This window comes from Aulostomus chinensis, chromosome 18, assembly GCF_037954235.1.
Source record: "Aulostomus chinensis isolate RoL2024-O1b breed Wild chromosome 18, RoL_Achi_v1.0, whole genome shotgun sequence".
Classification (NCBI taxonomy): domain Eukaryota; kingdom Metazoa; phylum Chordata; class Actinopteri; order Syngnathiformes; family Aulostomidae; genus Aulostomus; species Aulostomus chinensis.
In genome coordinates, this window is record NC_141337.1 from 25,236,156 (window position 1) to 25,249,719 (window position 13,564).

The following is a 13,564-nucleotide window of genomic DNA, read 5'->3' on the forward strand; positions in this document are numbered from 1 at the left end:
AATGTTAAAGCAAGAGAAACACTGGTATTGTAATTGTATACCAGAGGTGAAGTCCACTCAACATATAAGCTTTTACAGTGTGATTACAAAACATCAAAGTAATACATAGTACTGGTAGAGAGATCACAACTGTTTTGTTCCATTTCCTACTTATAAAGAATAAAGTAAACCCAAGCCTATTGTAACATACTGAATTAAGATGAGAGAGATAAGATAAACCTTTAATCGTCCCACAGTGGGGAAATCGACAGTGTTACAGCAGCAATGATAAATACAAGAAGATAAATTTAAGAAGTAAAAGGGATAGTGCAAAAATACAAAAATAATTGTGCAATGTATACAAAATAATATATAAAAGTAATGGACATTCACTTCCCTGATCGCTAGACGAATCATTCTCTTCTACTGGAAAGATCATGCTCCTCCTAGCTTCTCAAGATGGATTAAAGACACTATGCAATTTTTGAAGCTTGAGAAAATACGATATACCCTCAAAGGGTCTTTGCAAAACTTTAATAAGACTTGGACTCCCTTTTTAGAGTATTATGAAAGCTTGCAAATCCCATTAAATAAAGCAGACTGAACGAGCTGAGGAACTAGCGTAATAACACCTGTGTGGCGGTGACCCCCCCCCCTTCCTTTTTTTTAAAAATTTCATTTTATTAATCTTTTTAATTAATTAATCCATATTATTATTATTATTATTTTCCTTGTTTTTTTCTTCTTTTTCGCCTTTTTTTTTTTTTTTTTTTGGACACTACAATTGTGACTATCCAGGGGCGATTGTGAGGGAGGGATGGGGAACGGGTTCTTTTGTTGATAATGCAATCTATGCTGTAAACAATGTATGTCCAATATATGTGAAAATCAATAAAAAACTGTTAAAGATAAAAGTAACGGACAAAGTAAAAGAGGAAGAAGTATGTACCTATGGTTATATTTTTTGCTTCAAGTTGAATCGCATTGGATAGAACTAAATCTTGATTAAATCGCATCGCGAACAGGGGTGTATCACATCGTATTGAGAACAGGGTGAATTATACATCGTATTGGGATGAGGGGTGAATCCTATCGAATCGAGAACAAGGGTGAATCGTAGAGTATCGTATCGACAGGGATTTAACGTATTGAAATTATATCGTATGGTTGGCAGTGTATCGAGATGCGTATCTAATCGCCACAGTAATGGAGATGCACATCCCTAATATATACGTGTGTGTGTGTGTATATATATATATATATATATATATATATATATATACACACTCAACTCAAAAACAGACAAGAGAACCCAACTGATCAACTGAAGGCCAAAGGAAAATATGTTTTCTCTCCTTCATGAGCAATCTGGAATCACAAAATACTCACTAGACAGGTGAAAGCCAACAGAGAAGTATTCCTCCCATGTTGCATTGTATCTGCTCTAAAACAGGACTAACCCCAAGCCAATAGTATTTTGTCGAGGCGCGGCTTGACCAACATAGTTGACTGGTTGTATTCCTTGTGGTCATTTCAGGTAGGCTCGCATTCTTGACAGGTATTTTTATGACTGAAAAAACTGATTATGTTTTTGGCTTTCCGCCTTGCCATATCCTTTTGTGTGTGACAAGGTTGTAATTAACGTGTGATAGTTGGGAGTGGTTCCAGGTGTAGCTTCCATGAACTGAAAAAAAAAACTGATCTCAGACATGCTGTGCTCAAGTTTTAACCAAATTACAGTGAATATTGATGTTACCAAATATAGATACACCCTGTCTGTAGCTGCCCAAGTGTGACTGGAGTACAAAAAAACCTTGATATAAATATGATAAACAATTTTTGCCATGACAATGATTACAGCTTGTTAACAGAGGCCATTGATACATATTAACATTGTCCTAATACTGTTGCTCAGTGAATCAGCTTTTACCTGACAATGGAGAAACAGCAGAAGTTGAGGATCCTGTAGAAGTCAACTGAGGAGACAGTGGTTGTGTCTCATGGAGGTCTGTGGCCTGAGAGGACATGGTGGCGACTGTCAGAGGTTTGTTATACACCTGGGGAAAGAGGGGAGCGCGCGCACACACGCACACGCACACACACATAAACAACAATTTATTGAAGCTTTATTTCCTGGTGGTTTGTGTTTCCAGTTGAACCATAATATCCAACACGTCAAGAGTTAGTCATAGATGGATAGATGGATGTAGAGAATCCAGGTGATTTTTCAAATAAATCATCGTTAAGACTCAGATAATAAATAAAATAGAAATAGTTTGAGTTATTTATTCTTTCTGTGAGGCCCAGTACCAAATGACCAGCTGACCTATTGGAACCACTGGTTTAAAGTGCGCTTCGTGTTCATACAGGCCAGATTTTCCTGAGAAATTGATGGCGAGCTAGAACCAGAGGAACCAATTGCAAACAATGTGCCTGACTATGTGGTGGGACACCAACCACAGCACTCCTGTGGTCTTCCCCCAATCTCTGTCTCTCCAATCCCCTTTCTCCCCCTTCCTGGACAATACATACACACACACATCCCCCAAAGACCCTCCTTCTTTTTGGGTGGACAACATTGGACTGTGTTGGAGCAGCAACTTGATGCATTGCTTCATGTTGAGTGTTGTTATTATTTATGTGTGTGACTGTTTGATGGATGGGGATTCATTGAAGTAATTGCCTGACAACCCTTCAATAGAAAGGTGCACAAACCTAGACATAGTTTCTTCCCAAACTAACAATTTAATACATATAGCCAACTGTATATTCTGTAAGTACTGTGTTGTTTATCACTGTGTATTATACACCTTTGTACGCAAAATCCTGTTGTCTTTGGTTTCTTTAAGTTCTGTGCTTCAGAGTAATTTACTCCTCCCAGGCCTTTCACTTCTGACTAGCCTGATAAATATTCCTTTTCACCTCAACACTTGCTATACACTACCAGACGAAGCTTGCTAACTATGACAAGCTAACTGGGAAGAAATGTGGCGACAAATTGTAGCAACTGGAAGCTGTTTTAACAGCTTTTTTTTTTTTTTTTAACTTGTCCTGTTCAGTAGCTGGGGCAAGCAGCATCAATGTTCCTGGTGCCTTGTTGTACTGAAGCAGTTTTATTCTGCATAGAAGGAATCTGATAAACTCCTCCTATTGCCATTTATGTTTAATTTTATTAGGAATGGTATTGGTTCATTGATAAAGCGACCGGACTCAGGAGTGGATAGGAAGAGAGAACAGGGACAGGATAGCAAGGTTTACCATTTGGTCTAATATAATTTTAAGATAAATGTCTGAGTGTGTGTTTATGGGTCAGTTGTGCGCTCCATGCGTGTATGTGTGTATACGCGTGTGTAAGTGTATGTGTGTGTGCTACGGTTTGTCTTGGATGCTGTGCGTAGCTGGCTGTAGCTGATGTGGGGGGGCCAGGACATCGCACCCCCAGTCCAGGATAGCAGGTAGGTCAGGACCAGGTCACCAGAGCACCCAGAAACCCCCAGGACATGGGGAGCCCCAGGCCACCCCTCCCCCAGGAAACAGCCACAGGCCCAAGCCATGCCAGGACCCATAGGAAAGCATAGGAGCAGCAACCCCCACCCAGAAGCAACCCACAGAGAGACAGGGTAGAGATGACCCCGGTCCCGCCGGGCACCCCCCCCCCCACCCCACCCCACAGCATGAGCAGAGCCCAGGGGCACAGGACCCCTCAGGCCCGAAACCCGATCAGAGCCCCCCAAGGGGTCCGCCAGCGGCGAGGGCGACACCCACCCACACCCCACACCCAGGCGGGGCAACCACAGCCCACCACAAGGACCAGGCCCACCACCCCTGTACAGAGCTACCCGCCCACCCTCGATCCCCATCCCCTCCACCCATCCCCTGTTCTCCCCCTCCCCCCAGAGCAGGCGGGCTTCAGGCTATAGGGCATCACCAGCCAGCCAGCCAGCCAGGACCCCCCACTCCCCCGAGAGGCACAGCCCGCCTGCCAGGGTGAGCAGAAGGCACGCACGCCCAGGACCGCCACCCCCGGACAAAACAATCATACCCTCATCTTCCTCCATACAGGGGGCAGAGTACTCCATAGATGCTGATACGATCCAGGGCACCTCAGACTTAGTGAAACCGCCAGCAAGCGATCCACCGCACAACAGCAAGGCCCGCGACCAAGCCCAGCCCAACCACCACGCCGGGAGGAGGACCCCCCCCATATGCACATTATTTCCATTTCAGAACCACATTAATGCACTTTGGAAACTGCTTTGTGTGTGTGATAAAAGAAAATAATGTTTTAATGTTTTATTGTCACACTATGTTCAAATAGAAGTTCATTCAAGGTCACACTGTTATCATCATGAGAACGCACCTGCCTTGATATAAGCACCCATCCACACTCCCATGTATCTGTATTATCAGTATAATAAAGAAGCAAGGAACTGTCTCGGCGGACTCTCTCTCGGGAAGCCACTGAGACAGGGTGCCCTTTGTACAAAGCTGAATTAGCTCGTGTTGTGTCTTTCCTAATAACGGGAATTTAGGTTTCGACCTGTTTTCCCTTAACATTTAATTGGTCCTTCGAGCCGGATAAACGCAGTGACTGCCTCGACGACGCCGGGAATCCACACCGCAGACTGTCGACAGCCAGTTCACCATAGGGGAACTGAAAGACCCAAACCGTTGAATTCGTGTTGGGCCGGTGGTTAGAGGAGACCGGGCGCCGTTGCCGCGGTTTACTCGTTTTCCGAAGAAACAGCGATTGTCTGAGGTAAGACATAACACGAAAAGACCAAAAGTGTGATTGTGTCTGTACCGGAGGTGAGCGAATAACTTAGGTTGTCAATATAGAAGTGACGTAATACTTCTAAGTAAAGGAGACGGAGGATCTCCGACAGTGTGACCCAGTGAGAGGTCTAAAAAACTAATCCGGAGGGATTAGACAGAATTAAGACGACGTACTGTCTTAATAAAACGCAAAAGTCCCGAGGTACAGAACAAACAGACGAATGGAAGTGTAAACGTATGAATGGTAGTTAACTGTCCATCACTCACGACAGTTACTACATAAAAAAGTGGGAAGGAAACAACAAACCACCTGTAGATGCACAGGCAAGAATTCTCCACCTGAAAGGGTAGAAGTGAGAGTTACTACAGACTGGTAATTTCAAATTGTTGTCCCACTGAGAAAAGTCGTCAAGTAGCAACCACCCCAGGTGTTAAATTGACGACTCCCAAAAGACATAAAAAACATAAATGTCCGAAAGCGAATTAATAATTGGAGTTTGGGTCGACCCACAGGGACGTCAAACAAAAGTTGATTATATATTCAAGGATCACGATGTTCCAAGTGTAAAATATAGTCGAGTCACATTCTATGACGATAGAATCCAAATAAGACAAAGGTTCATTGACCTCAAACTCGCTGAAGAATTAATAGTCAAGGTTGAAACTTTCAATTTAATGTGTTAATAAACCACGATGGGAAAAGGTCAAAGCAAAGAGTTAACAGGCGATGCCCTGTACATGAAAAAACTGGACCCAGGCGCAGGACAAGTATGTTCAAAATGGATGTCCAAATATGGGTTTTCCGGAAACCTATCACTAACAGACATCCTGTCGCTCCGATCACAGTTAGCAGCTGATAGACAGAAGCAGAAAAAGGGAAGTAAGAAAAGACAGAAACTGGACAAAATGTGTGAATGGTCGGATGAATGGTTGAATGAATGCAAGAGAAGAGACAGAGTACAGAAAGACAAGGAGAAGCAGAAGTTGGAGAAAAAGCTGTGTAGTATGATAGGAGAAGATGAGGAGACATGTATGAGAGTAAGAGACAGGTCAAAGAGAAATACGAAGAAAGGAGAAATAGAGAGCCAGTCAGGATCAGATGAGGAAGTAAGTTACACCTGCCCTACAACTAGGGGCCGACAAATCAAAACTGAGTGTACTTCAACTGCGAAGTCAACACGCCCACACAGCACAAGCCCACATGAAAAGAATAAAGGAAAAGGGAAAAGTAAATACCCCTGGCAAGATGTGAAGGACACAGTCCGTGCTTACAGGGACGGAAAACCAGAACATTCCTCAGACGAAAGTGAGGAAGAAAGGGCAGTTGGAGGAACTCTAGCTCCTCTAGTGGAAGTCGCAGACCCGAGATACGGCACAGACACAGATGGAAATGGTGCTGACATGCGACCTACTCTCGAAGTATTCCGTCCATGGACTCCCAGAGACCTCCGGAGAGCCGCAGATGGAATCACACCTCCCAGTGAAGATACAAATGAAAGCATAAACCAATTACAGGAACTTATTCGAAGTTTCAGACTAAATGGTCAAGAAATAGTCAGACTTCTACTACTAGTATGTAGACATCGTTGGTCCAGTGTGCAAGGCCCATTTACTGGAACCGACCCCCAAGGAAGACCATTTCACCCAGATGACCTCAATCTAACCATACAGTTGCGAGAAGTATGGGAGAGAATGAGAAATGAATATCAGACACAACCTGATTACACCAAAATTGGATCATGTACACAAAAATCAGGCGAAGACCCAAGTGAATACGTGGGCCGCCTGTCCAAGGTAATGCGGAAACACTCTGGCATACCATACAGCGCTGATCCAGCATCCCCATTCCAACATCAGCTAAAACTAGCAATGGTGAACGGTCTACAACCGGACATACAACGAATTGTAAAAAAGAATTGGGTTCTCATGGGAACTGGAACAGTGGCTGATGGCATATTACAAGCAAGACATGCCGAAAAAGTCCTGGCAGAAAAACAGGCCAGAGACTCAAGAAATGATCCAGCAGGAGTATTTGTGTTCCACCCTCAAGGAGGGAAAACACCATGGAAAGGGAAAGTTGATTTTAACCGAGGAAAAGATAAAGGACAGGAACAAAGTGGATGGAAACGTCCTCAAACTTCCCGTCCTCAAAATAACAGAGATGAAGAACAAAGAGAAAGGGACAGAATTAACAGAGCATGCTTCCATTGTCACCAAACAGGACATCAAGCCAGAGACTGTCCTGAAAAACGTAACCAATCATCATGACTAGCTTCATCTACATCACAACCGACTGATGATGAAGACGAAAACATGCTAGACATACAAGCTTGTGTAGCTAATCAAAGCAAGATGCCAATCAGACGATTAAAAGTTGGAGGAGCAGAGTTCGATTTCCTCTGCGACTCCGGAGCTTGTACAACTGTAGTGAGAACCTCTCCTCCTGAATACAAAAGAAGCAAAAAGACTGTTTTCGTTCGCAGTGCATCAGGTCACACATGTAAAAACAATTGCATTTTTTGTATTGCTCTGTGTAATTATAACCTGTATTGTCCCATGTGTGAAGAGCCTGGTCACCGAACTAGTTGCTGTACAAGTTGAGACGTACATGAGACTGAATCAAAAAGAAGAACACGCACAATCACTCATTGAATCATGCATAGATGACGAAGACGGATCCTCAGATGACATCATTCTCCGTGACATACCTGACCTGTTCCCAGATCCTGGCGACTATGATGGTTAGACAACAAGAGCAGAGTGCTGAGGACTCTAGCTCCACCAGTGGGCCATGTGCTAGTAACCTCTGACCCCATCCCCATGTATATACATGTTACTTGCTTGAAATAATAACTTGTGTAATTTCATGCTTTGCAAACTCCTCATATTCACAATGTACTCTCACTGTCTTGTCATTCGTATGAAGTCTTGACCGAAAATCGAGAGAAGTGGTTATTGATGGATTTAAACAAAGTATGACAAACAGGAGGGAATGATAAAAGAAAATAATGTTTTAATGTTTTATTGTCACACTATGTTCAAATAGAAGTTCATTCAAGGTCACACTGTTATCATCATGAGAACGCACCTGCCTTGATATGAGCACCCATCCACACTCCCATGTATCTGTATAATCAGTATAATAAAGAATCAAGGAACTGTCTCGGCGGACTCTCTCTCGGGAAGCCACTGAGACAGGGTGCCCTTTGTACAAAGCTGAATTAGTTCGTGTTGTGTCTTTCCTAATAACGGGAATTTAGGTTTCGACCTGTTTTCCCTTAACAGTGTGTGTGTGAGAGAGAGAGAGAGAGAGAGAGAGAGAGAGAGAGAGAGAGAGAGAGAGTGTGTGTGTGTGTGAGAGAGAGAGAGAGTGTGTGTGTGGATACTGTGAATGGTGATGAAGCTTCTATATAAAGGTTCAGAACTTCAAATCCATCTCTGTCTTTTACTGGCAGCCTGCAGCATGTTTGTATACTTAACTAACCAGCTATAGTTATAACGGGTGAGGGCTACATCAGCCAACTGTTCAGACAGGTGAGAGCTTCCAAAAGCTAGTCAAGTCAAGTCAATTTATTTACATAGCGCCAAATCACAACAAAAGTTATCTCATGACACTTTACAGGTAGAGCAGGTCTAGGACCACACTCCTTCAATGAATTTACACCCAACAATTCTCCACGAGCAAGCACATTCTGCAACATCGGCGACGAAAACCTTCCTTTTAACAGGCAGGAACGTCAAGCAGATCCAGGCTCAATGGGGACAGCCTTCTGCTTTGACCGGTTGGGGGGAAAGAGAGCAGGAGAGTGGGGCAGAGACAAAGACAGATAATGGAGGGAACGAGTGGGACAGAGATAAAGAGAGCGATAAAGGGAAGAGACTGATGGACAGACGGGGACGTGAGCAGATGGAGCTACGGGTGGCAGCTTGAGCCTCTTCAGGTCTGCAGCCCCCTCCAGCAGCACCCGGGATCTGGGATGAGGGGAGCCCAAAGGCTCCGGAGAAGAAGACGAGTTAGTAACACATATGAGTATGATTTATGTATGACACATATAGGAGGACAGAGAGGGAAGAGAGGAGGAGAGAGAAGGCCAGTGTACCATGGGAGATCCCCCAGCAGCCTATGCCTACAGCAGCATATCTAATGGCTAGCCTAAGCGGCCCAACTATAAGCCTGATCAAAAAGGAAGGTCTTTAGTCTGCTCTTCGAGAGGGTGTCTGCATCCCGGACCGAAAGTGGGAGACGGTTCCACAGGAGAGGAGCCTGATAGCTCCCATTCTACTTTTAGAAATTCTCTGAACCATAAGTAACCCTGCATCCTGGGAGCGAAGGGTTCTGGCTGGGTAATAGGGGACTATGAGCTCTCAGGTATGAAGGAGCCTGACTGTTGAGGACCTTGTATGTTAGAAGGAGAATTTTGAATTCTATTCTAAATTTGACAGGGAGCCAATGCAGAGAAGCCAGTACAAGAGAGACATGGTGTCTTCTACTTATTCTCGTCAACACGCGGGCAGCAGCATTTTGGACCAGCTGGAGAGTCTTTAGGGACCTACTGATGCAGCCTGATAGGAGGGAATTGCAGTAATCCAGCCTGGAAGTGACAAAGGCATGGACTAGTTTTCCTGCATCCTTTTGAGACAGGATGTGTCTGATCTTAGCAGTGTTTCGTAAATGAAAGAAAGCAGTCCTAGAAATTTGCTTAATGTGGGCATTAAAGGACAGATCCTGATCAAAGAGAACTCCAAGGTTTCTTACGGTTGTGCTGGGGGCAAAGGTAATACCTTCCAGGGTACCTATCTCATTAGATAGGGTGTCTCTAAGATGTTTTGGGCCCAGGACAGTGACTTCAGTTTTATCAGAGTTTAATCAAAGGGAATTATGGGTCATCCAAGATTTATCTCCTTTAGACAGGCCTCCAGTTTAGTCAGCTGATTTATTTCATGTGGATGCATTGATCAGTGCAGCTGTGTGTCGTCTGCATAGCAGTGAAAATTGAGTGTTTCCCGATAATGTGACCGAGAGGAAGCAGATAAAGGGTGAAGAGGATTGGTCCAAGCACAGAGCCTTGTGGAACACCACAACTGACTGCAGTGATTTCAGACGGGTTATCATTGGTTACTAAAAACTGAGATCAACCTAGTAAATATGAACTGAACCAGTTTAGTGCAGTTCCTTTAATGCCAATGGCATGTTCCAGTCTCTGTAGAACAGCGGTCCCCAAACTTTTTTCTGTGAGGGCCTTATAACTTTCCCCTTCTCTGATGGGGGGCCGGGGTCAGTTTGTAACAGAAAAAGTGTGACAATCATGGGGTTGCCTAAACGTAAAAATGTATTGTTTTCCAGAAAGACACACAACCAAATAACCCTCTCTGGGTTCTTCACAGAAAAAAAGTCAGGAAATATATAATGACACTACCAAATAACCCTCTCTGGGTTCGGGTCTAGGATTTTTTTCTGGGGGTTGCCAGATAGGGGCACACACTGCAGAAGGGTGGAATAGAATGTCACGTTCTGTGCATGTATGAAACAGTTACTAACTAACTGTGTGTTCACACCAAACGGCAATGTGAATTTTCGCGTCGGTTTATTCACAAATATAAACATATTGATCCAGCGATCAAATTTGCACGAATAAAGTGATGTGAAAATTCACGTTGCGTTTGGTGTGAACATTAGGGCTGCAACTAACAACTATTTTAATGGTCTACTAGTCACAGACTATTGAAACGATCAATCGACTAATCCGATAATTATTAATTTTTTCTCAAATTTAGCATGAAGTTGATTTAATTATGTGGCAAATGATAATAAACAAGAAAGATGTGTACAATGAAAATACATCTTTTATTGAACATTCATTAATTTAAAATACGTTTGTCAGGCACAGTCTGGCATAACGCTAGAGCTCTCTTTTATAGTGAAAATATGCTTACAAAATGTACAATGTATGTCATAAAAACCGTATTGGCTTGAATGTTACTTGAATCTCACAGAGGCGAGTCAGACTCCGTTTCGTTCACCTGCCTGACGGGCTTTTTTAAATGTTCGTGCATCACCGCCATGATACGCACGGTCTGCTTTGCAAACTTAACAAGTAGTCTTTTTATTCGCCATATCCAGGCTAAAATGCCACCAAACTTTAGAAGTTTTGGTACGCGAACCTGATGTTGACGCCGCGTTCCTGTATGTTACCGCTAAGAGACAGAGACGTGATTGCGCATGAGCGACTCTCGGCAGAGATTATAATCAAGTGAGATGCCTCACTATGTTTGAAAAACGCGTGTGGCGACAATAGTTGACAATGGAATTCATTGTCGACTATTTCTATTATTGATTTTTGTCGACAACGTCGACTAATCGTTGCAGCCCTAGTGAACACACCTTAATAGTTAATAATGAAAATAGTTCATAGCTAGTTATCAATTTTATTATCAAACACAAATACACATATGGAAAAAAAATCAAAATGCGTCTCTGGTATTGTTCAGGGGGCCGGGCCAAATGTGGAGGCCCGTGGGCCGTAGTTTGGGGACCACTGCTGTAGAAGGATATGGTGGTCAATGGTATCAAAAGCTGCACTAAGATCTAATAGGACCAGCACAGAGACGAGTCCCTCATCTGATGCTAGTAGGAGGTCATTGATAACTTTGACTAGTGCTAATTCTGTGCTATGATGAATCCTGAACCCTGACTGGAAATCCTCTAATAGGCTGTTGCTATGGAGAAAGTCACAGAGCAGTTCAGCAACTGCTTTCTCCAGAATTTTGGAGAGAAAAGGAAGATTTGTTATTGGTCTGTAGTTGGCCAAAACTTCTGGATCCAGGGTTGCTTTTTTGAGAAGGGGTCTGATTACTGCCACTTTAAAGGACTGTGGGACATAACCGGATAATAGCAACACATTGATCATGTCCAAGAGAGAGGAGCTAACGAGGAGTAGAGAGTCCTTAAGTAGCTGAGTTGGGATGGGCCTAGAAGATAGGTGGATGTTTAGAGGAGGAAATTATTGAACTGAGTTCATGAAGGTTAATAGTAGAAAAACTGTCAAAGTGTATGTCTGGTTCTATAGCTGCCTCTAAGGCTTCTGAGGTTATAGGTGCCATGTTGTCGGCTGATGGCAGGAGGAGGTGAATTTTCTCTCTAATAAGGACAATTTTGTCATTAAAAAAGTCCATGAAATCTTTGCTGCTCAGGGAAACAGGAATGCTTGGTTCAGTAGAGCTGTGGCTCTGTCAGTCTGGCTACAGTACTGAAGAGGAACCTGGGGTTGATCTTCTGCTCCTTGATTAGTGCCGAGTAGTAGGCTGCTCCAGCTATACGAGGGGCTTTCTTAAAACTTTTAAGGCTGTCTTGCCAGATTATATGAGACTCCTCCAGTTTGGAGGAGCGCCATATTCTCTCTAACTTCTGGGTTTTTTTGTTGAAGCTGTCTGGTTTCTGAATTGTACCAAGGTGCTTGTTTCCTTGGATTTATAGATTTCTTTTTTACTGGGGCAATTGAGGCTGCACGGTGGTGCAGTGGTTAGCACTGTGGCCTCACAGCAAGAAGGTTCCGGGTTCGAGTCCTGGCTCGGTGCGGAATCTTTCTGTGTGGAGTTTGCATGTTCTCCCCATGCCTGCGTGGGTTCTCTCCGGGTACTCCAGCTTCCTCCCACCATCCAAAGACATGCAATTTGGGGACTAGGCTGATTGGATTCTCTAAATTGACCGTAGGTATGAATGTGAGTGTGAATGGTTGTTCGTCTCTGTATGTTGGCCCTGCGATGGACTGGCGACCTGTCCAGGGTGAACCCCGCCTCTCGCCCGTAGATTCTGGGATAGGCTCCAGCCCTCCCGCGACCCTTACTAGTAAGGAATAAGCGGTAGACGACGATGGATAGATGGATGGGGCAATTGAGTCCAAACTTGTTTTTAAGGTGCCTGTTGCACTATCAATAAAATGATCAATTTGAGAGGGACTAAGGTTGACAACAGTGTCCTCTGTAACAATGAGACATGACACTGAATTTAGCGCCAATGGAATCACTTCCTTAAATCTAGCAACAGCCTGATCAGACAAGCATCTTCCTAAGTGGAGTGTAGTTGATTAGTGCAAATTCAAAAGTGATTAATTGATGGTCTAATAAAAGCGCATTCTGTGGAAATACAACTAGATATTCAGCTTCAATTCAATATGTTAGGACGAGGTCAAGGGTGCGGTTGTGACAGTGAGTCGGTTCATGAACAGACTGATGGAAACCAATTGTGTCTAGAAGAGAGAGAAATGCAGCACCCAGACTGTTGTTATCAACATCCACATGAATATTGAAGTCACCTACAATAATGACTTTATCTGTTTTAAGAACTAAACTGGATATAAACTCTGAGAATTCAGATACGAATTCAGAGTAAAGACCAGGAGGGCGGTACACAACAATAAATAAGTAACCGCTAACTGCATTTTTCACCTAATCTAGAGCAACAACATAGGGAAGAAGACCTATCAATGGCTGGAAAATGCTGGACTGAAAGACAGCACAGAGGAACTCATCATGGCAGCACAAGAGCTGGCTCTTAAGCACAAGAAACAAAAATTAACTCAATATTTTCGACAACAGAACTTAAAATCTCTATTCCTTCCTCCAAATGGGAGAAAGATCTGTCTATCAACCCACACCCTAACTTTTGGATACAAATCTGCTCCAACACATTTAGAATGATTCGGAGTGGTAACCTACAATTAATAAATTATAAGGTTCTCCACAGAACACACGATACAGGACAACGGATGTTCCAGATGGGCCTCACACAAACAAACATTTGTCCATATTG

At 43.5% G+C, this 13,564-nt stretch overlaps 1 protein-coding gene across 1 annotated transcript in view; it reads right to left on the bottom strand.

The window, feature by feature from the left end:
• The window catches only part of carhsp1 (calcium regulated heat stable protein 1), a 38,230-nt gene that overhangs the window by 17,587 nt on the left and 7,079 nt on the right, over window positions 1-13,564 (bottom strand). Inside the window, exon 3 of the mRNA XM_086184497.1 lies at window positions 1,910-2,036. Within this exon, the coding sequence (XP_086040623.1) occupies window positions 1,910-2,006 (97 nt within the window). The 5' untranslated portion in view covers window positions 2,007-2,036. The remainder of the gene's footprint in view (window positions 1-1,909; window positions 2,037-13,564) is intronic.